The sequence below is a fragment of the Haliotis asinina genome, chromosome 12, assembly GCF_037392515.1.
Source record: "Haliotis asinina isolate JCU_RB_2024 chromosome 12, JCU_Hal_asi_v2, whole genome shotgun sequence".
NCBI classification, from domain to species: Eukaryota; Metazoa; Mollusca; class Gastropoda; order Lepetellida; family Haliotidae; genus Haliotis; species Haliotis asinina.
The window spans coordinates 50,937,194-50,960,826 of record NC_090291.1 but is presented as its reverse complement, the minus strand read 5'-3'; the positions used below and the strand labels follow the sequence as shown (position 1 = coordinate 50,960,826).

The 23,633-nt window shown below is 40.2% G+C and overlaps 1 protein-coding gene across 1 annotated transcript; it reads left to right on the top strand.

The window, feature by feature from the left end:
• Positions 1-6,002: 6,002 nt before the first annotated feature.
• Positions 6,003-22,938, top strand: LOC137258620 (fucolectin-like). The gene is made up of 4 exons (XM_067796318.1): positions 6,003-6,063; positions 17,854-18,078; positions 19,116-19,361; positions 19,691-22,938. Exons 1-4 carry the CDS (start codon positions 6,003-6,005, stop codon positions 19,939-19,941), a joined length of 783 nt encoding a protein of 260 aa, XP_067652419.1. The 3' UTR covers positions 19,942-22,938.
• Positions 22,939-23,633: the final 695 nt, after the last annotated feature.

Below are 23,633 nucleotides of genomic sequence, written 5' to 3'. Positions count from 1 at the left end.
CTTCAATAGATATTTCGGTTACAGACTCAAGCTTATTAAATGAATTTGAATGGTCGGTTCATGATGACCTTTGTGGAAGCGATCATTTTCCCACTGTTCTATCAACTGTACATCCAAGTGATGCTCCACCTTCCTCAAGATGGAACTTTACAAAAGCCGACTGGTCTTTATTTCATGCATTATGCGATCAAAGATTGCAACCTAATTTCTTTCTTAGTGTTACCGATCCAATTCAAACATTTTCTGCTGAACTTGATACTATTGCTGACGAATGTATTCCCAAATCCTCTACAACCCCACATATTCGTAAACCGTGGTTTAACAGTGACTGCAAACAAGCTAGAAAGGCGAGAAAGAAGGCAGAAAAGTTTTTCCGTCGACATCCAACTGTCCATAATTTGAACCAGTTTAAAATTTTAAATGCCAAGGCTCGTCGCACTTTTAAGCAACATAAACGACAGTCATGGCAAAATTATGTTTCTAAAATCAACTCACGAACACCAATTTCTAAGGTTTGGAATATGGTGAAGAAAATTAAAGGTAAAGGATCCAAATGTAGTGTCCACCATCTAAAGGAGGGTAATACTCTTCTAACTGAAACTTCTGTTATTGCCAATAAAATTGGTGAAACGTTTGCTAAACATTCCTCCTCATCTAACTATTTTCCGGCATTTAAGAAATTTAAAGACCAAACAGAAAAAAGAAAACTAATGTTAATTGAGACAATGGGGAGAATTATAATGAAATCTTTTCCTTTCATGAGCTCCATACTGCCCTTGGGCAAGCTCATGACACCGCTTCAGGGCCCGATAATATACATTATCAGCTGCTTAAACATTTACCTGAATCATCTTTAGAAACATTATTGACTATCTTTGATAATATATGGACTTCTTGCCATTTCCCATCATCATGGAGAAATGCTATTGTCATTCCTATCCCTAAACCTGGCCGGGATCATACAGATCCTTCTAACTACCGACCAATATCACTTACTAGCTGTGTTTGCAAGACTCTTGAACGCATGATTAATAACCGTTTAGTTTGGTACCTGGAAACCAAAAACCTCATCACTAACATTCAGTGTGGTTTTCGCAAAAACCGAAGTACCATCGATCATTTGGTACGGTTGGAATCTTTTATTAAAAATTCCATTTTGAATAAACAGCATGCTGTATCATTTTTTTTCGACCTTGGAAAGGCATATGATACGACATGGAAGTATGGCGTTCTAAAAGATCTCCATGACTTCGGTTTGAGGGGCCGTTTACCCCAATTTATATCTCAGTTTTTAGAAGACAGACAATTTCAAGTAAGAGTAGGCTCTACCCTGTCTGACCATTACAATCAGGATCAGGGCGTCCCACAAGGAAGTATTTTGTCTGTTACCTTGTTCAGCATTAAAATCAATAGTTTATCAAAAGTCTTAAATGATTCAATCGATGGATCACTCTTTGTGGATGATTTTAACATTTCTTGTCGCGGTAAAAACATGTATACTATTGAAAGGCAGTTGCAGTTATGTTGGAATAAGATTCATAAATGGTGTCTTGAAAATGGTTTCAAATTCTCAAAAGCCAAAACCAACTGCATTCATTTTTGCAGGAAATATAAACCACATAAGGATCCAGATCTATTATTTATTATCTATCTCCTATCAAAGTTGTGAAAGAGGCCAAATTTCTTGGCGTTGTCTTTGATCAACACCAGACCTTCCTTCCGCACATAAAACAGTTAAAGACTAAATGCATGAAGGCATTGGATTTATTAAAAGTAGTCTCAAATAGCAAATGAGGGGGGGAGGTCAGAAGACCCTTCTCCAACTGTACAGATCCCTCATCCGATCAATTAGAACTTCTCCTGTTGACAGTCTTTGTGTCGAGGCAGATGAACCATCTCTTACACAACGCCGTATTAAATTATCCTTACAATACATTACAAAATTACACTCTAACAAATCTAATCCTGCATATAGCTGTGTTTTAAATCCTCTGTATGAAGATTTATACAATAAGAAATCTCTTGTTCCGCCTCTTGGTATAAGAATAAAACCTTTTTTTATCTGCTACCGGCATTGAGCTGGGAAGTATAGCTCCTTCCCGTCTTCTTTCTTCTCCTCCTTGGCAGTTGGTTAGGCCACACGTTGACCTAACATTAACTATGCTTAAAAAATCAGAAACTAATGTTTTACACTGTAAGCAGGAATATAATCAATTAAAAAGTAAATATAGCAGTTACAAGTCCTTATTTACAGATGGATCCAAGGACGGTAGCGCAGTTGCTTGTGCCACTGTCATTGGATCCAGAACAATATCTTCTCGATTACCTGATAACAGCTCCATTTTCACTGCAGAATCAAACACAATATTAACGGCTCTTCAATATATTCAAAGACATCCTAATCATGTACAGTATATAATTTTTTCTGACTCTCTTTCTTGCCTTCAGGCTATTAAAAATGTGTCTTGTAAACATCCACTTTTAATTGACATAATTGAATTGTATAATGATCTTGCAACTGGCCAGTGCGACATCGTCTTTTGTTGGTTACCCAGCCATGTAGGTATTTCTGGGAATGCAATCGCCGATCTTGCTGCTAAGGCTGCACTCAACAAATCTGTGACACCACTTCTTATTCCATACAGTGACTATAAAGCTAGCATTACAACTTACATTCGTGATCTGATGCAAAAGAAGTGGGACACCCAAGTGGGAATAAATAAATTACATGTCATAAAACCTGATATTGGTTACACTCACTTGGGCTGTCAGTCCACATTTGAAGAGGTCATTATGCGACGATGTCGCATTGGCCATACGCGTTACACCCACAGTTGGCGATGATCCTCCGTTTTGTATCCCTTGTGATGAGAGAACCACGGTCAAGCATATCATGCTTGCTTGTGTTGAATTCTCCATCATAAGGGATAACTATTTCAATGTCAAAACAATGAAGGATCTTTTTAGCACAGTTAGTACTCATTAATTCTTGGATTTTTAAAAGAAATTGATTTTCTTATTGAATTGTAATTGATATGTTCTGTAGATAGTTGTATTTTAATGATTGGTAGTTTAAATTAGTAACTTAGATTGTTAGTGGCTGTACCCTCAAAGGGGGTTGAAGTATTGTAAAATTATTGTCCTCCTGAGAGGGTACGTAAGTCCAATACTCTCATAGTCAATTTAAATCTACTACTAGTTTTAATCGTAGAATATTTGTTGTTTTAAGTAATGGCTAAATTTCAGGATAATCGCCAATAGCTGAGGGGATGGTGTAAATCCAGGTAGGGTTCATGCAGGTAGCAGAAGTACCTTAGTATGGTGATCTACCTTCAGTTGTTGGCGATCTATAGCCCCGGTTTTATGTTGTATTGTCTTCTCTAATTCCAATGTTTAAACTTTCAATGCTAGTTTTATGTTCTGTGATACTCTAGTGTTTTTACTGTCCTTCGCTGACAGGTTTATTTTTTCTCTTTTCTCATCTTAACATTACTATAACTTATATTGTTCTCGTCACGATATGGCTGCAATATTGCCGATGTGACGTTAAATGTTAACTCACTCACTCATTCATTCTTTAAACTACTGAGAGTACACAGATGTTGCTTACTTCTAAAAATATGCAGTTACTCATGCATCATGGAGCTTTGATTGTCATTCGAGGATGAAGCTGCTACAGCGGTCGGAAATTGGTCGTGTATTCTGTTGATGTCTGAGAGAAAAGATGTCCCATTACATTGGCTTATAAGGTTTGGTTGGCGAAGTCGAAGTTAGAAGAACTACAATTTAAACGTCTCCATATTGAGCGCAAGAAACAAATTATGCCCTCAAATAAATCACTGGTAAATGTCCCTGTTTAGGTTCCATCTCACAGGAAACCAAGCATTAGCAAAAGACATTGTCCGTGAATGCAGGATTTTCACCCTCAAGTAGTCACTGCTTTAAAACGGTTTATGTTTAAAAGAGACAGTGACATTATATATACCTACTCGATAACGTATTCCTTTTCTTGGACACACAAGTAGATATCAACAGATTACACACTTATATACAACAATTGGTTACACCTTCTTTGTGTCGGTCGGTCCAGGTTTGCAAAAGTCATTGTACGACAATGTCGCATTAGCCACAGCAGGAATACATATGAATACACGTTGAAAGGTGATTGTCCCCCATTTTAAAACCCTTGTAATGATAGTATCATAGTCCAACATGTCCTGCTACACTGACTTTTCCATTACAAGGGACAAATATTTCAGTTTAAAAACGGTAACTGATCATTATACTCAAGTTCATTCCAAGTTTAGTCTTAGTTTATTAGAAGTCAATTTTGATTTTATATGGTAATCAATAAATATATTTTTGAATTAACAAACAACCTAGACTGATGATTTAGCGTAAAATTATTATCCCCCTGAAAAAGTCCAATTCACTCAAGGTGTTTTTCATACTACGTGTTCTAGATCTGATCTCAGAATATGTGTAAATAGGAGTTCAGTTGCAATCAGCTGAAGGGGATCCAGTTAGGATCAATGTACTGTAAGTAACCATGAGCCCATGTATGGTGCTTCACCTTCGTTTGGTGGCGATTCGTAGTGGTATACATATCTTGTATTGGTCTCGTTAGTGATGTCGTTTTTACGCCAATGTACTCATTTTAATTTCATATCAGCGATACAACTTCAGTTTTACTATTCATCGTCAACAGGTGTTTATTAAACAATGTAATTGTTCTCTTGTCATGATATGGCTGAAATATACAAATACACAACTGCCATTGACACGGCAGCATAACATAAATATGTTGAGTTCCATTTTTCTGTTGGACTATCTTGGTTTATTCATTGTCATACGTTCATAGCCATTTAACAGGTCAACAATAGTCATTGTTCAAGCTGCATTCTGGACGATAGGTTCAAATGTGGAGCGCTTCATAGGCTGCACACACAACTCCCGGGTTTATTTTCATCGCTTGAATTTGATACTTGGTATGGTGTTTCATATTGATGTCTACTTCAGGATTTTACAAGTCATGTTACCATCATTGGATTCAAGGAATTCAGTTCAGGGAATACAATTCCGATATCTAGGCCCACCACGAAGAGGCTTATTGCTATTATTATTTTACAGATTAAGATATAAATGCAGCAGAGAGGGTTTGGGTGATCCCGGTACAGTCAGGATGGTTGATCTCATCATCAGCTCAGGGCCCTCGTCCCCTCTACACACAGCCTAGACAGCGAATCGGACTTCTCCCTGGAAAGACTGCCTAGTCAAACCCACCAAGAACTTTCTAGAGGATATGAAACTCTCCCAAACACTGAAGCCTTCTGCGGTACCTAGATTGTCAGAAGGGCTGGGCCAAGAGATCAGGAGGTACCAAACCAAGGGCACCGAGAACAATGGGGAGTCTGACGACAGTGTACAGGCGAGACATTTTAAAGGCGATGTCCACATATTTATCATGCTTTTCCTGAAACTTGCCAATCACATTGAGGTCAAAAGGGACAGAAAATTCAATGATATAAATACTTCCATTGGTGTTATCAAAAAGGACAAGATCAGGTTCGTTGGAATTCGTCTGAGGCTGTATATTGGCCTATTCCAGAGCCGTTTGAAAGTATCATTTTCCAGGACGCCCTGGACATGTTCAGGGTCGTACCATGGATGGACCTCGGGGTCAACGTCACAGGCATGGCGGAGACAATAGTAAAAGCAGCGAGCCATGCCATCATGTCTTTTAAGATATGCTGTTTGTGCCAAGGAAGGGCATCCACTGACAAGGTGTTTGGCAGTCTCTGTGAATTCATTGCAAAGACGACATTTCATGTTCACATTTTGATTAAGAATCACATTTTGATAATTGCGAGTGGGAAGTGACTGGTCCTGAGCAGCAAAAAGGAAGCCCTTAGTTTAACATCTGAGACCAGCCGACTTCCTCCAGGCAAAGGAGTCGGTTGGATTGTTGTTCTGTACCACACACTGCATGTACACACGATGCAATGGCTTCTCGGAAAGCTTCTCCACACAGGACCGGCACCCGCGAACAGCCACCTCCTCGTGGTGGGTGCTGGGTAACGCTCTGAGCTGTTCAAATCCCCTTGTGGACCCGGGTGAGGTAGGTCCACAGCACCCCATTGCTTGTTGTAAGGAGCGACCGAATTGGGCAACCTGTTTGCCATGGGTTGCGTCCCGTGTCGGTGGAGGACGGTAGTCTGGTGGTTGAGGGCAACTGGATCCTGGTATGTTGGGGAGCTAGGATGATGAATTCTATTTGATATATCCATGGCACCCACACAAAAAACGTTCACATGAATCTGATGATTCGTGCTTTTCAGATGATGATGTAATGACTCTTCAAAAGAAATCTTGGTCATTGGGCACAATTTCTTGTTATGTCTTCTCGCAATGGTCGTCCTCTCAAGTTGAATCCCTTTGCCATTGCTAAGGGCATTGAAGGCTTAGCTGAAGACGTAAAGGAGGTTAAAAAGTTTTGATATGGACTTCTACTGATAGAATGTGAGAAGAGATCCAGTCTCAAATTTTACTCTCTACCAAATCACTGGCAAATGTTCCTGTTGAGATTTCACCTCGTAGAACCTGAAACAGCAGTAAAGGCATTGTACGCGACGTTGGATGATGCCTATCAGAATGAATATGTGTGATATGTTTCAGAACTTCATCCACAGGGAGTAACTGATGTAAAGCGATTCACATCAAGAAAAGAGAATGAAGTCACGAACACACATACATATTTGTTTACCTTTGGTGTCCCAACACGCACGGGCTCACTTAAAGCTGGGTATTGCAATTTAAGGGTAGATGCTTTTATACCAAATCCCCTTAGATGCTACTCTTGTCAAAACCTTGCCGAAACCCAGCTGCCTGTCATAGATGTAGTGGGAAATGTGACAATAGCACACTATGTGACAAATCTCCTTCTTGTGTAAACTGGCAATCATCCTTCTACATCCAAAGACTGTCCAACTTGGAAGGTACAATCTAAAATTTTACGTATCAAACATGAAGGTAACATATCTTTCCTTGATGCGAAGAAACTCGTTCTTGGCCAAGAATCACCAGGGCCATCATATGCTGCAGCTGTTTCCACGTCTATTCTAACTTCAAACACAGATTCTAGAACCATTTCATGCAATTCCGTCGGTTGTCAGGCTGACTATACTTGGACTGCCTCCACCTGTCCAGATTCAACCAACTCAGAGGACGTCTGCTTCACAGACAACATCTCCTGTTTCCAGTGATAAGAACACTAATGCCAGTGATAATTATTCGAAGAAGAAAACGTAATCTAACCGTGTTCCTAAAGCACAGAAAAATACTACTTTTCTGTGTAACAAGTTTGGGATGCTGTGGGAAATGGACGTGTTCCCTCTTCGTCCCGGAGTCATTCTCCAAAGAAAAAGGATTGTGAGTGGTCTCCCATAATTCCGCCTTAAATGACCACCAGTCCAGTAATACAGTGGAATTGTAGAGGTCTTAGGAATAATTTAAATGATTTACAACTCCTAATTCAAGATTTTCAACCATCGGCCATCTGTTTACTAAAGACATACTACAACAACACTGATAAGTTTGATGTAAGTGGCTATACCTCCTATAACGTCATTTCCACTCCTGGGCCTAAAGCGACTGCAGGTTCAACTATCTTACTAAAACATGGTATCATCCATAGTCCTGTCTATCTACATACTCCACTTCCAGCTGTAGCACTTTGCTGTAACTTTGCACATTGCTTTTACACTGTGTTCATTATACCTTCCACCATCTTATTGTATACAACAGTCTGAACTTCAAGATCTCTATGACCAACTCTCCAAGCCCTCCATTATTATGGGTGATTTAAACGGACACAATCCCCTTTCGGGTGGTGCTCAGATGAATACTAATGGGAAGCTTTTAGAAGATTTCATTTCAAGCAATAGTTTATGTTTACTTAATGATGGCTCAAACACCAATTTACATCCCGGCACAGGAACTTACTCTGCTATTGATTTATCAATTACAGATTCAGCATTATTTAACGAATTTGAATGGTCTGTCAACGAGGATCTCTGTGGAAGTGACCACTTCCCTACTATTGTGAAAACTGTTACTCCCTCAGATGTTCCTCCTACTACAAGATGGAACCTTTCCAAGGCCAAATGGTCTTCATTTCAATTGCTTGCTTCTAATACATTTGAACCTTATCTATTTCATGACGTCGCAGACCCTTTAAGATTATTTTCAGATGAGCTGAAGAAGATAGCTGATGAATGTATTCCTAAGTCCTCTACAAATCAACACATTCGAAAACCATGGTTTAATGATACCTGCAAACAAACCCGAAAGGTATGGAAGAAGGCTGAGCATTATTTCCGTCGCCATCCAATGGTCCATAACTTGAACAAATTGAAAATTCTAAATGCTAAAGCACAGCCAGTTTGTAAAGTACGGAACATGATTCAGAAAATTAAGGGTAAGGGTTCTAGATCTAGCATTCACCATCTAAAAGGCGGTGACCAGTTGCTGACAAATAAATCCGATATTGCTAATAAACATGGTGGAACACTAGCAAAACATTCTTCTTCATCAAATTATGTACCTCAGTTTCAAAAGTATCAAACTCAACAGGAAAAGCCCTATCAATTTTACTTCCGATAATGGTGAAGATTATAATGAGGTATTTACGATTAACGAACTCCATACCGCTCTTAGAAGGCTCACGATACTGCTTCAGGACCTGATAACATACATTATCAACTCATGAAGCATTTACCAGAATCATCTTTAGAAATGCTTCTTCATATTTTTGATGATATTTACACATCTGGAAATTTTCTTTCATCGTGGCGTGATGCTATACTTGTGCCCATAACTAAACCTGGACGTGATCATACTAATCCTTCCAATTAGAGGCCGATTTCATTGACTAGCTGCGTTTGCAAGACAATGGAACGCATGCTAAATAATCCACTTTGGTACTTGGAAACAAGGCACCCAAGAAGAACCACCTCCTCGTGGTGGGTGCTGGGTAACGCTAAGTGCTCTTCTCCCGTGTGGACCCGGGACAGAATGTGTCCACAGCACCCCATTGCTTGTCGTAAGAGGCGACTAAATTGGGCAACCTGTTTGCCGTGGGTTGCGTCACGTGTCGGTGGAGGACGGGATCCTGGTGGTTGAGGGCATTTGGACTTTTAACTGCGTTCCATTGCCCAACACACCACTTTGGCCCTTACTTCACCTAGACGGGTGGTTGAATGGGCCCGATTCAACCAATCGGCTGGTCATGCCAAGCCCTGTGCATGGACTGTATATGTGTCATTGCACAAATTTGATTTGAAATTGTTTTGTGTTTCGGCTTTGGCACTACTTGTGATCTTTGTGAATTGATTGTGAATTCTAATATGAACTTTGCCTAGAGTCTTATGCCAGAAGGCGATGGCTCATGGGCCAATCTGGTAGTTTAATTATTTATAATTCTTCTACTGGAGTATATCATCCGAGTATCCTTGGTGCTGCAACCTGGAGGCCCGCTTGCTTTAGCATTGTCCTTGTGATACTCCGTGGTGGGTGGGGAGCTCGGATGATGAACCATATAACACCAATCATGGCTTATGAAATACCCCCCCCCCCCCCCAAAAAAAAAAAAAAAAAAAAACAACCAAAAAACCAAACGTCCACTTGAAATTGATCCCGTTGATACTTCTCATAGACTGTCTCTATCGATTGAGTATTGGCCACGTTTCCTCGTTATTGAGACTACTGACAAGACACCACTGAAGTTGAACCCTTTCGCAGTATCTAAGGGCATTCAAGGTATTGCTGGGGATGTTAAGAACATTAGACGCTTACGTTCGGGTGCACTGCTAATTGAGTGTGGCAAGAAACAGCAAGCAACAAATCTGATGAACATTGAATCTTTTGTGGGCATTCCGGTCACTGTCTCTGCTCACAAGACCTTGAACACAAGTAAAGGTATCGTCAGAGATCGTGATCGGTTGTTTGCTGACATGTCCGAACTTGATACAGCATGAATGAAGGATCAAGGTGTGCTGTATGTGAAGCGCTTTTCCACCCGAAAAAAAAATGAAACATTCCAACCGAATACCTATCTGTTTTCGTTTTCATCGCCGAATGCTCCCAAATCAGTAAAGGCAGGTTACTGCAATATCCAAGTTGAAACCTACATCCCCAACCCGCTCAGGTGTTTTAAATGCCAGAAATATGGACACGGTGTATCTACCTGCACATTGTCTGTTGTGGGTGCTCACTGTGGTGAGAAAACACACACAACAGAAGATTGTGACAGTGACTTTAAAAAATGCACTAACTGCTCAGGCGACCATTCATCTTCGTCAAAACAGTGTCCAATATGGAAAGAGCAAATGGCGATTAACAAAATAAAGTTCACCCAAAATATCTCTTTTTCTGAGGCAAAGAAACTGATGAAGAGATCTGACCTTCTAGAAAGTTATGCTACAGTAGCAAAATCATCATCTGAATCCAGCTCTAGAATAACAAAATCATCCACAGGATGCCAAACTACCTTGACTTGGGTCAGTTCCGACTCCCCACAGGTTTTATACCCTGCTGTATCATCCCAGACTGAGGAATCACTTCCTACTACATCAAAGTCCTCTGATCATAAGTCATCTTCACAGTCACGCTCTGAGTCTCATTTAACACCTGATAGACAACAAATTGTTAAAACTAAACCCAAACCTAAGTCTGATGCTTCAAAACAACAAAGTGGCAGAGCTCTTAAGGGGTCCCAAAATAAAATTCAACTGTTTAATAAATACGGGTCTCTTGAAGATATGGACGTTTCTGAAAACGTCCATTCTAGGGCACATAGCTTGTCGCCCTCCAAAAGAGTGCGGGGTAGATCCCCAATAAATCCCCCCAAAAGATAGTTTATTCCAATACTATTGTACAGTGGAACTGCAGAGGATTGAGGACTAATTTACATGAATTACAGCTATTAGTCCAAGATTTCATGCCTTCAGCGTTATGTCTCCAGGAGACATATTTAAAACAACCAGATACATTTGACCTTCGTCATTTTAATGCATATCATTGTTTTTCACCTCCGGGTGATAGGGCCACTGGCGGGTCATCCGTTCTAGTCAGACAAAACGTTATTCAAAGCCCTGTTTCACTAAATACTAATATGCAGGCTGTTGCTGTGAGAATTACTTTACATGTAGCGTTTACGCTATGCTCACTCTATATTTCGCCTTCTTCGACATTTGCCAAAATTGATCTTCAAGCCCTGTATAACCAGCTCCCGAAGCCCTGTATTATAATGGGAGATTTAAATGGGCATAACCCACTCTGGGGTAGTGTAACTACAAACACTAAAGGTAAGTTGTTGGAGGACTTTTGTTCTGACAATGATTTATGTATTTATAATGATGGTTCCAGCACATATTTACACCTTGGTACAGGGACCTATTCTGCTCTTGACTTGTCATTGACAAATTCTGAACTACTAAATGAATTCGAATGGTCAGTCCACGATGATCTCTGTGGAAGTGACCATTTTCCTACTATATTAAAAGCTGTAACTCCATCCGATGTTCCTCCATCATCAAGACGAAATTTTAAAAAGGCTAACTGGGCTTTATATGAAACAATGTGTGCTGAAAAACTTCAACCTGAACGTTTTATTGACGTTCCCGATGCTATTAAATGCTTTTCTGATGAACTGATTTACATAGCTGATGAGTGTATACCTACGTCCTCTGCAGTTCCACACATAAGAAAACCATGGTTCAACGATGAGTGCAAACAAGCTAGGAAGGCAAGGAAAAAAGCAGAACATTATTTCCGTCGCCATCCTATGGTGCATAATTTAAATAAATTTAAAATTTTAAATGCTAAAGCACGGCGTACTTTTAAACAGAAGAGACGCCAATCATGGCAAAATTATGTATCCAAAATAAATTCTCGGACACCCATGTCCAAGGTATGGAACATGGTCCAAAAACTTAAAGGCAAAGGTACTAAATCTACTGTCCATCATCTTAAACATGGAGATCAGTTACTTACTGATAAATCAGATATCGCAAGTAAACTGGGCGAAACCCTCGCTAAACACTCTTCCTCTTCTAATTATTTACCTAAATTCCAGCAGTATCAAAAACAACAACAAAAGAAAACTATTAGTTTCAATTCAGATAATGGGGAAGATTATAATGAAACTTTTTCTATTCATGAGCTCCATACTGCTCTTGATCAAGCTCATGACACTGCTACAGGAGCTGATAACATACATTATCAACTCCTGAAGCACTTACCAGAATCCTGCCTAGAAACTCTTCTCATTATTTTTGATGATATTTGGACATCTGGTAACTTTCCTCCTTCATGGCGTGACGCCATAGTAGTACCAATACCTAAACCTGGACGTGATCATACGGATCCATCCAATTATCGACCTATTTCACTAACTAGCTGTGTTTGCAAGACCATGGAACGCATGATAAATAATCGACTTGTTTGGTACTTGGAAACCAATAACCTTATCGCAGACATACAATGTGGTTTCCGAAAAAACAGAAGTACAGTCGATCACTTAGTGCGTTTAGAATCATTTGTGAAGAACGCGCTGATTAATAAACAACATGCTGTGTCTATCTTTTTTTTTATCTTGACAAGGCATATGACACAACCTAGAAATATGGGATTTTGAGAGATTTACATGATTTCGGTTTGCAAGGTCGTTTGCCTGAGTTCATAGCCAAATTTTTAAACAACAGACAATTTCAAGTCCGAGTGGGTTCTACCCTGTCTGATCATTACAGTCAGGATCAGGGTGTTCCACAAGGCAGTATTTTGTCAGTCACACTTTTTAGTATAAAGATAAACAGTTTATCAAAAGTTTTAAACGATTCAATTGATGGATCGTTATTTGTGGATGATTTTAATATTTCTTGTCGTTCGAAAAATATGCATACTATTGAACGGCAACTGCAGCTGTGTTTGAACAAAATAGATAAATGGTGTCTTGAAATCGGCTTTAAATTTTCTAAATCGAAAACTAACTGTATACATTTTTGTCGTAAATACAAACCGCATGAAGACCCTGAACTATCTCTAGATGCTACTCCCATTAAAGTTGTCAAGGAGGCCAAATTCTTGGGCCTAATATTTGACACACACCTAACGTTTCTGCCCCATATTAAATCTCTGAAAACTAAGTGCCTGAAAGCACTTGATTTGTTGAAAGTGGTGTCAAATTCTCAATGGGGAGGGGATCAAGCAACCCTCTTACACCTGTATCGATCACTCATACGTTCGAAACTTGATTATGGCTCCATCGTATATGGTGGAGCCTGCAAAAGCAACCTTAAACTTCTTGATTCTGTCCACCATCAAGGCTTAAGACTTTGTCTTGGGTCTTTCAGAACTTCATCTATTGACAGTCTCTACGTTGAGGCCGATGAAACATCTCTTACTCAACGTCGTATAAAATTGTCATTACAATACATTACTAAATTATATTCTAATGAATCTAACCCTGCCTATAACAGTGTCTTCAATCCGCTCTTGTTCCACCTCCTGGGCACAGAATTAAACCATTTATTTCTTCTGCCGGTATAGACCTGGAAAGTATATCGCCTTCCCGTCTTCTTTCTTCTCCTCCTTGGCAATTGGTTAGGCCACAAGTTGACCTAACATTAACGACATTTAAAAAATCAGAAACGAATGAATTACAGTATAAACAAGAATATAATCAATTGAAACATAAATACAGCAAATATAAATCCTTATTTACAGATGGGTCCAAGGACGGTGGCGCAGTTGCTTGTGCTACTGTCATTGGATCCAGAACAATATCTTCTAGATTACCAGACAATAGTTCTATTTTTACAGCAGAAGCTAACGCCATATTAACAGCTCTTAAATATATTCAAAGACACTCGAAACGTAAACAGTATATAATATATTCCGACTCTCTTTCTTGCCTTCAGGCTATTAAAAACATTTCTTGTAAACATCCACTTTCAATAGAAATTATTGAATTGTACAATAATCTTGCTACTGGCCAGTGCGTCATCGTCCTTTGTTGGTTACCTAGTCACGTAGGCATTTCTGGTAACACAATGGCCGATCGTGCTGCTAAGGCGGCACTCAAGAAATCTGTGACACCACTTCTTATTCCATACTCTGATTATAAAGCTATAATAAGATCTTATATCCGTGATCTGATGCAGAAGAAGTGGGACACCCAGGTAGGTATCAATAAATTACATGAAATAAAACCTTATATCGGTTATACTTACTTGGGTTGTCAGTCCAGATTTGAAGAGGTCATCATGCGACGATGTCGCATTGGCCATACGAGGTATACTCACGAGTATCTATTAAAAGGTGAAGATCCTCCGTTTTGTATCCCTTGTGATGAAAGAATCACAGTCAAGCATGTCCTGCTTGACTGTGTTGAATATTCCATCACAAGGGATAAATATTTTAATTCAAAAACTTTGAAGGATCTTTTTAATAAAGTTAGTTCTCATTTAATTATTGAATTTTTAAAAGAATTAGATTTGCTAAATGAATTGTAAATATATCAATATTTTATGCTCGGAATTTCGAATTAGGAACTTAGAGTGTTAGTGGCTGTATCCTCGAGGGGGGTTAAAGAAAGGTAAAATTATTGTCCTCCTGAGAGGGTACGTAAGTCCCAAAACATTTCAAGTCAAATTTCATCTTCCTTTTTTTTAGTCGTAGTATTTCTGTCATTTTAATTTGTGGCTAATCTTGCATACCGTGTCCAGCAGGTGAGAGGATGGTGTAAATCCAGCTAGGGACCATGCAGGTAGCAGAAGTACTGTAAGTCCCCATGGCCCCTAGTATGGTGATCTACCTTCAGTTGTTGGTGATCGATATAGCCTGTTTTTATATTGTATTGTCTGAATAGGGATATTAGTTCTAATTTTTCACGCTAGTTTTATTTCTCATTGTGATATTCTAGTTGTTTTACTGTCTTTCGTCGACAAGTTTTTATCATATGCATAGATTTAATTCTTAAGAATGCTCTCGTCACGATATGGTTGCAACGCTGCCGATGTGACGTTAAATATTAACTCACTCACTCACTGATATCTGTGATATATACTAGTGGTTTTACTGTTCTTCGTCAACAGGGTGTTTCTTATATTCATCTATTCTACAATGTCCTTACTACTTGTTTTAGTTTTTCAAGCTGGTTTTATATTCATGTCTGTGATATTCTAGTGTTTTTACTGTCCTTTGTCGACAGGTTTTTATATTACACATATATTCCATTTATAAGTGTTAAGTTCTCGTCACGATATGGCTGCAATATTGCCGATGTGACGATAAATAAAACTCACTCACACACCACCACCACTCGCAAGACCGCCTCTGGGCAGACTTTGTAAAGCACTTCGGCTGGTTTACTACCATCGCATCCAGCAGTACATCGCCATCAAGAAAATTAACCTCAAATTTCAGATTGTGTCCAACAACCAGCACGCTTAAAATAGCTGTGGAATTCCTTGCTTTCATCGTGAGTCTTCACACGCATCACCAGAGGATCATCTGATAAATAAAAGTGTGCAAAATAGCACAATAAAATTCTATCATGAAGAGCCTCCACATTAATCAAACCCCGACCTCCTGAATTGATTGGCATATATAAACGATTAAGAGGGTTGTGTGCTCTGTTATCAGACATATTAGTATGTTTTACAGATTAGAATTGAAATGCAGCAGCGAGGGTCCGGGTGATCCTGGCACAGTCAGGCTGGTAAAGCTCATCATCAGCTCAGGGCCCTCGTCCCCTCTACACACAGCCCAGACAGCGCATGGGACTTCTCCCAGGAAATCCAAATATCAATGAAAACTTGGTGTTATTCAAGGAAGTGTAGATCAGCGGAAAAAAAAGATACATGAATGAAATTTTGTGGAGCAATGCATTGCTATCTTGTCCACGAGAATACCAGTCATCATAGTCATTACTGCTGGTCACCAGGTGGCGCTGAAGCCGGTACTTCGTATGACCACCTCCAGCTGCTACCACTGACCGACACCTCCTGAGCACAGATCGAATCAGTCGTTGGATGTTTTGTTGTGGAACCTTCGCCATTCCTCCTACAGCAAATGGATCAACAGTTAAAGATTTTATTGTGGATTACAACATAGACGTACCCGTCTATCAATCTGATCCCAAAGGTGTTCGATTGGGTTCAGATCCGGGGAAGGTCTTGGTGTTGTTATTGCCCAGGTAGTGCACAGTGGCACGTGCTGTGTGGGGCTTGGCGTTGTCCTGTTTCAAGAGCTGCCGTTGACGGTCAACAAGGTGAATGACATGTGGACAGAGAATCTGGTCGATGCGTCGATTGGCCATCAGATTTCTTTGGACATGCACAAGTTCCTATGAGATTACTCCGCACACCATAACACCCTCTTCACCGAATCTGTCCACCTGTCTGATGCAGTTAGGAGCAAAACGTTCATGACATCGCCTGTAGACACGGCCTCTACCATCATGTCGCCTGAAAAGATAACGGGATTCATAGCTAAGCCATATGCGGATCTAGTTTGCCAGGTTCCTTGGCAGCACCGTGTTACACAATCTCACTCATCGATGTCAATGTAGTCGTGTCAAGGTGGGGACAACTTTTGGACGTTTGGCACGTATTCCGTCTTCTCGGAGACGGTTTCTGACTGTGTAATTGGACACTCTTCGGGCTCCAAGCTGTTCTTGTACTGTGACCCAGGCAGTACGATGGCAGCCACGTAGGTGAGTTAACGATCATGGGCAGCTGTGGTGACTCTAGGTCTTCCTCATCTTGGATGGTCATTTGTCGAATAAGTTTGACGAAACCGATCCACCAATCGAGTTATTGTGCTGGGGTGAACGTTAAAGATCCTTGCCACCTCGTTCTGTTTTGCCAGCTTGCAATCGTCCAATTGCCTGATATCGATCGGCAGCTTTAAGACGTCCCATTTTCGTGTACAGTACTTGCAAAGATCGTTGATGAAATTATGCGATTCATCTGGGTCTTTTATAGTCACATGCTGTGCTCATGCTTTGCACAATCAATGTGCCTGATATTCGTGCTGCATGACATCCACGCACATCATGACAATCCCGGTTGCCTTTGGTCAAGCATGATGTTCTAAAACATTCCAGAAACAATGTACAAAATTGTAAGTGTCACTTTGTCATTTCATTTTGCGTTATTTGGGTTTTTTTTCCTGAAGAGTGCATTATGTTTTACAGATTAAGATAGAAACGTAGCAGAGAGAGTTCGGGTGGCCCTGGCACAGTCAGGCTGGTAAAGCTCATCATCAGCTCAGTGATGGTAGAGACCGTGTCTACAAGTGACGTCATGAACGTTTTGCTCCTAACTGCATCAGACAGGTTGAAAGATTTGGTTAACGGATTGTGATGGTGTAGCGAGTGTCATGGTGTGTAGAACGATCTCATACATCAGCAGATCGGAGCACACCATCCTTTTGTTCGAAGTTTATCTCTTGAATCTGGGCATTCTGGGGCTAGTCTTGAACTTGCATTCCAAGATAGGCGTAGGTCTGATCTTCCACAAGATGCTCAATAACTCTCTCCCTCAACCCCCCCCCCACCCCCCCACCCCACCCCCACCCCCACACCCCACCCCCTAGTAACCTGACCGATCCATCATTAGTTATCTTGACACGTTTTAAATGAAGAGTATTGCAGTTATGTTTATGTACAGATTAAGATAGAAACGTAGCAGAGAGGGTTCAGGTGATCCTGGCACAGTCAGGTTGGTAAAGCTCATCATCAGCTCATTGTTATTGATACGGCTATTTAACGAATATGTTCTCTCGGTCTAGGTCTGACTCTTCCAAACCTGGCACTCAATAAACCAACGCATCAAAGCTCAACAGTATACGGAGGGACATCTGATCGGGCTGTTGACGGCAACAACAACCCCGACTTCTTTTCCGGAAGTTGTACCCACGCGCATGATTTCCAGTCATTTAACTGGTGGCAGGTAGACCTCCTATCGACCTTTCATGTTATAAGTGTCTCCATCAGCAACAGGGATGGTGACTATTGTAAGTAAAACAACAATAATGCCACTCTTCAATTCAGTGTGCAGATTGGGCGGTGGGGTAGTCTAGTGGTTAAAGCGTTCGCTCATCACGCCGAAGACCCGGGTTCGATTCCCCACATGGGTACAATGTGTGAGGCCCATTTTCTGGTGTCCCCCGCCGTGATATAGCTGAAATATTGCTAAAAGCGGCGTAAAACCAAACTCACTCACCCAAAGTGCAGATAAATATAGAAGAAAATGAAGCCTCATCACCTAAGGGCTTATTTAACCGCTGTATTGAAACGAATGATGTTTAGGCCTCCACTATAGCATGTAACATTTCTCGGTATAACAACTATAAGATTCAAGTCTATATTACCGTTAAACATATTATACGAAGTAAGTACATCGTGCAAAATGATGATTTAGTTTTCAACATTTGATAGCTAAAAGGTACTTAAGGAAAGAATAAAATAGCATCATTATGACAAAAATGCACAGACATTTCTTTCTGACTGAAAAATATTAGTGAATATGAAGGAACTGTGGATGAAAACAGACAAAATGCCAGTCATTTTGTTTAGCCCTGCAACTATACTCAAACTATATATAGAATTTTACAATCATGAGCCTACCTTTCCTATCTCGCACTTTGTTATCTACTGTAATTCAAAACATTCCAGTGCAAGTCAGTTCAGTTCATGTACGTGTTTACTGTTTTGTGGGGAATTATTTGTCTGATGGACGATTGGTAGCAATGGCCTCCAAACTCACACTAATACTCAAACATGAGTCTATTAACATCCGTTATATTTTAGTGTGCAACATTTTCTTTGCTTTCAACGTATAATTGTATAATTGAAGTTTTTAGGGCATTACACCAAACCTTCATGCAGGCGCTGGGTCACACGGCTTAACATTGGAGTCTCACACTAGACCAGCAATAATTCTTGTCTCCAACTCTGTGTTGGCACGAAGGTTTTGCGGACAGCAATCCATTTCATCACCTAAGACTTTCATCTGAATTATAAATGTTTTTTTTCCTTTTGTTCAATCCAGACGACAGATTAACCAACTTCACGGTGGAGGTCCACGCCTTTGATCCGATGACCAGCAACAACTCCGGCCTCCAGCTCTGCTACTGGCACGAAGGCGCAGTAGGCAGAGGTCTGACGGTAGACGTGACCTGTGCAGTGAACACCATTGGACGCTACGTCAGAATTGTCAAGTACAACTCTGGTGATAAGCCTTTGACGCTGTGTGAAGTGGAGGTGAGGGGAATCCTTTTGCGCAACACATGCGGAGGTAAGAACGTCTAAAGGGGCCATAGTGCAGAGCAACTTAAAAAGAAAGATTGTTATTGTTATTATTCCTGGTGCAAATTCCTTAGAACTATGTGAAGTTGTGGTCAGAGGAACATCTTTGCATAAAAATGCAGCGGTAAGGAAACCCAAACGAATGATCAGTTGACGTCACTTGTACTCACAAAGCTGATTCAGTCTTCTGGCACTACTAAACTTGAATCATACAAACATCAATGCTGAAGTGACTGTGCAACTTGGTTAGGACAATTGATCCTGGGATTTTTTAACCTACGTCAAAATATCTGTCATTTATATCTGAATATATTTCAGAGTCACCTGTCGTGTTCAGCCGTCTGAGGACAGGAGTGAGAGAGCCTCACTACATCATCGCCTGGCATGAAAACATCGGGAAACTCGACTGTGCCAACTTGTGTCTCAGAATGCCTTCTTGCAATGCATTCAATACAAGGTCACCGTACATCGGTGTGGTCAGTTGCGAGCTGCTCGCTGTGAACCTTAACCCCGTCAATAATGCATCATGGGGCATATATGAGATTTCCAATCAAGTGTTACGTACTTGAAGAAAGGTGAAGATTATAGACTGCGTGCAACAGAGGGTGTTTATCTTATAGCTGGTTGATTGAATTGCTTAGACGCCACATTCAGTATGACCCATTGTTAAAAAAAATCAAGTGTTGTTGGAATATTTACACGCACACTTGTAAGTCCAGTGTCACTATAGGACTCTGGAACAGGACATGCCCCTCCTTGTTCCGATCACAGAATTGTGTGCACACACTTCCTTTCACTTTTCCATTCATCTAATGTTCATCAACACAACTCCCAATAGAGGTTGTTTCGACAGAGATTAATTATTCTCTGGCTTCCAATATTTGAATCTGCACTCGAAGTAATCGAGCACTCTTTAACATCTTTCCATGAATGTCAAGGATGTTTTTTACTCCCTTTGCTGGTTATTTTCTTGTAAATTATCTGTAAACAACATGTGTTTCTTAGGTAATTGAAGTATTACGATGATGGTACTGCCACAGATATGGTTTAAAAGGTTTCTTGATGGGAAAGAAACCTTCCAGCACCTAGTAAAAGCAGTGATGGTCGCCCCAGAGTGGGTGAGTGAATTAGTTTAGTTTTTCGCCGCATTTAACAATTTACCAGCCATATGGCGGTTGTCTCTAAATAATCGAATCTGGACCAGACAATCCAGTGACCAACAACATGAGCATCAGTCTGCGCAATAGGGAACCGATGGCATGTGTCAACCAAGTCAGAGAGCCTTACCACCCGATCCCGTTAGTCACCTCTGATGACTAGCATAGTCATCTGTCATGGCAACCATTGGTTGCTGAAGGCCTGTTCTACCCGGGACCTTCACGGGTCTGGTCGCACCAAAGATCCTTTTCCGTGTGCTGACTAGCTCGCCAATCTCCACTCGTTGGTTTAAAGGTAGCCATAATATTTGACGACCACTTGATGGAGTGGTCTACCATGAACTCAACGGAGTGGATTAATGAGTGTAGGGCCTATTTTTCAAGGGTCTCGAAGCTATAATCGTCTGATACATCCATTATAAGAATCTCAAGTTTTGCTTGTTCAAGCCATTTTTTCAGCAACCACCAAACCCAGTTTTCAACCCTGCACAAGAGTTCCTCGATGCTCCAGTTAGACATACAGAGTTGCTGTAGTATGGGGTATACACTCTGACAACAAAAACTATGGCAAAGCAAAGTGCAGCCACATCTCCGAGTATATCATAATACTACTGAAGACTATTTAAGAGGCATGTAAACACGAACATAAACTTTTGTGTTTTGCATTTGTTTTCCCATGAAATGTGTTTACCTGGTAGTTTCATAGCTAAAACACTCCAGATAAGTAACGGTATGAACACAACACAATCTCAATCAAGATGGCGGCAGGGGTAGGACGTGCGTGAGATCGCTCTCAGGTTGTGTGTCGCAATTGTTGCTATTGCAAGTCTGATGTGATCTGCAATTGCCTTTATATCGACCGGATATAATCCCGAAACATTTGTGTGGGAGTGTTTAGGTTTTAGAAGTACTTTATTGTGAATTACGCCTTCAAGAGATAGACGAGGAAGGAAGAGCGTAAACACCACAGGTCAGGCCGCGCTACAGAGGAGCAGCAGTGAGAAAACAAAAGCGTGTGGTTCTCCACTTGATTTAGTGCCATCGAAGTCAGTGAAACCTCCTGTTCAATGTACTATACAGCTTGAATTACCATAGGTGTTTTCGTTTGGATCTTGCAGTACACCGAGATCAACGACGCAAAACAAGATGGCGAACCCCGAACAACATAGTGAGACAAGTCACGGCGATCAAACCCTGGACCACTACTGCCCGTCTACACTGTTTAACTTCATCAATGATGCTTCCACGGATGTGATTACTACGAAACTGAGTAGAGCACTCATGCTACCGGCCCTACAGCAAACGTCAAACAAAGTCACAAGTCAATTTCACAATACTGATTTCAAATACAATACATGTGAGACAAAATCTAAGGCAATGGGTCACAAAATATAATATAGCAAACTCACCAAAGTCTTAGTGCGAGAGAGAATCGGTTACGCAGAATGTAACACAGCGAGCGGTCTGACAGCAATTTCAGGCGTTGCCGCATATGTTGGCGATGTATATACTCCAGTACTTGTCCGTGTCTCAACATGGCAACCAGCCTTTTTATATATACTGAGTCATTTCCCGAAAGTTCGGGCACATACGACCATCGCCAACACTGTAGAAATCTGTAGCAGTCTCCCGGAAGTAGCAAATAGAAAACCAAGAGCAGATAATTTCCGGAAAACCAGAATCCTAAAAGTGTTGACCATCTATTATACGAAATGTGACCCATCATAATTATTATTCAAAACACAAATTGTTGTGACCCAATAATAATTATTACTTAATTAACAAAATATACAGAAAATACACACTTGTAACAACAGATGATGGCAGAGTATAAATGTATGAACAGTTGGAAGGGCTCACACGTGTCGCACGATGTGGATCTGACCTTGACATAAGCGCCACTAGTGCTGTCAGAGTTTCTCACATTCATGTTTGGCTAGTGAATAGGTATTCAAACTTGTAAGTATTTAAATATATTCATATGTATTGTATGTATGTATCATATAAACACACAACTTGTTCTGTCATTCATCTTGTTCGTGGTTGTATTAATTTGTGTACATACTATTCTCAATCTTATCTTTAAACTTTACAACTCAAGTTAAATTTCCGAGTACACGTGTATCCATGACTGAATCACTGTATATAGCAATTTTCCTTTCTTCCTATTTAGAACAGTTGAGAGATCTTCCATTGCCAACCTATTATAGGCAATCAAATTCATTGTCATACCTGCCGATAACCCGATCTAGTACCCGCACGTATATCACATACCAACATGAAATCAACAAGTCGTAATGACATAATGCAACACCGTTCGGCGATCGGGTTATTCAGCACGTGTTCTAGTAACAACAAGAAATGTATGAAAATCAGTAGCTTACTTGCTAATAAACATGTATTATTCAAGTTCCTGTGTGTTGAAACAGAAATTTTGCGTGTAACATACAATTATTGATAGCTTCTTGCGTGTTTTTCCTCTTGTGCATGCTTCAATCACATGCTACAAATGTTGATATCATCCCGATTTTACTATTGTTACTACAGCTTGCTGCTGACATTGAATGTAACCCAGGTCCTGTTGTACAGACACACAACTTGTCAATCTTTCACTTGAATGTTTAGAAGTATTCGGAATCAGCAAGCTTATTTGTCAGAATTTCCATATGGGAATATGATGTTATTTGTTTCACTGAGACTCATTTAGACACAAGTATAGATAATGAAACATTAGCCTGGGAAAACTCTCATGACCCCATACGTAGAAATAGAAATGCTTTTGGGGTGGGGTTATGGAGTTATTTCTCCATGACATTTTTTTTTTTTAACTTTTGACAGACTTCCAAATCTTGAAAATGTGTACGGTGAATTTGTATGGGTTAAAATATATCTTCCTCAAAAAACCATTAATCGTATGCACAGTTTACATACCTGAAATTAAGACTGCCAACTTTTGGATCAGATTTGACAAAAGTATTGAAAATGCTTTTGATATTTCAAGTAAAGTTACTTTTGTTGGTGACTTGAATGAAAATTTAATATCCACAGCCATACTGAACCAAACAGATATCTTACTCTGACACAACATACGTAATATTATAACA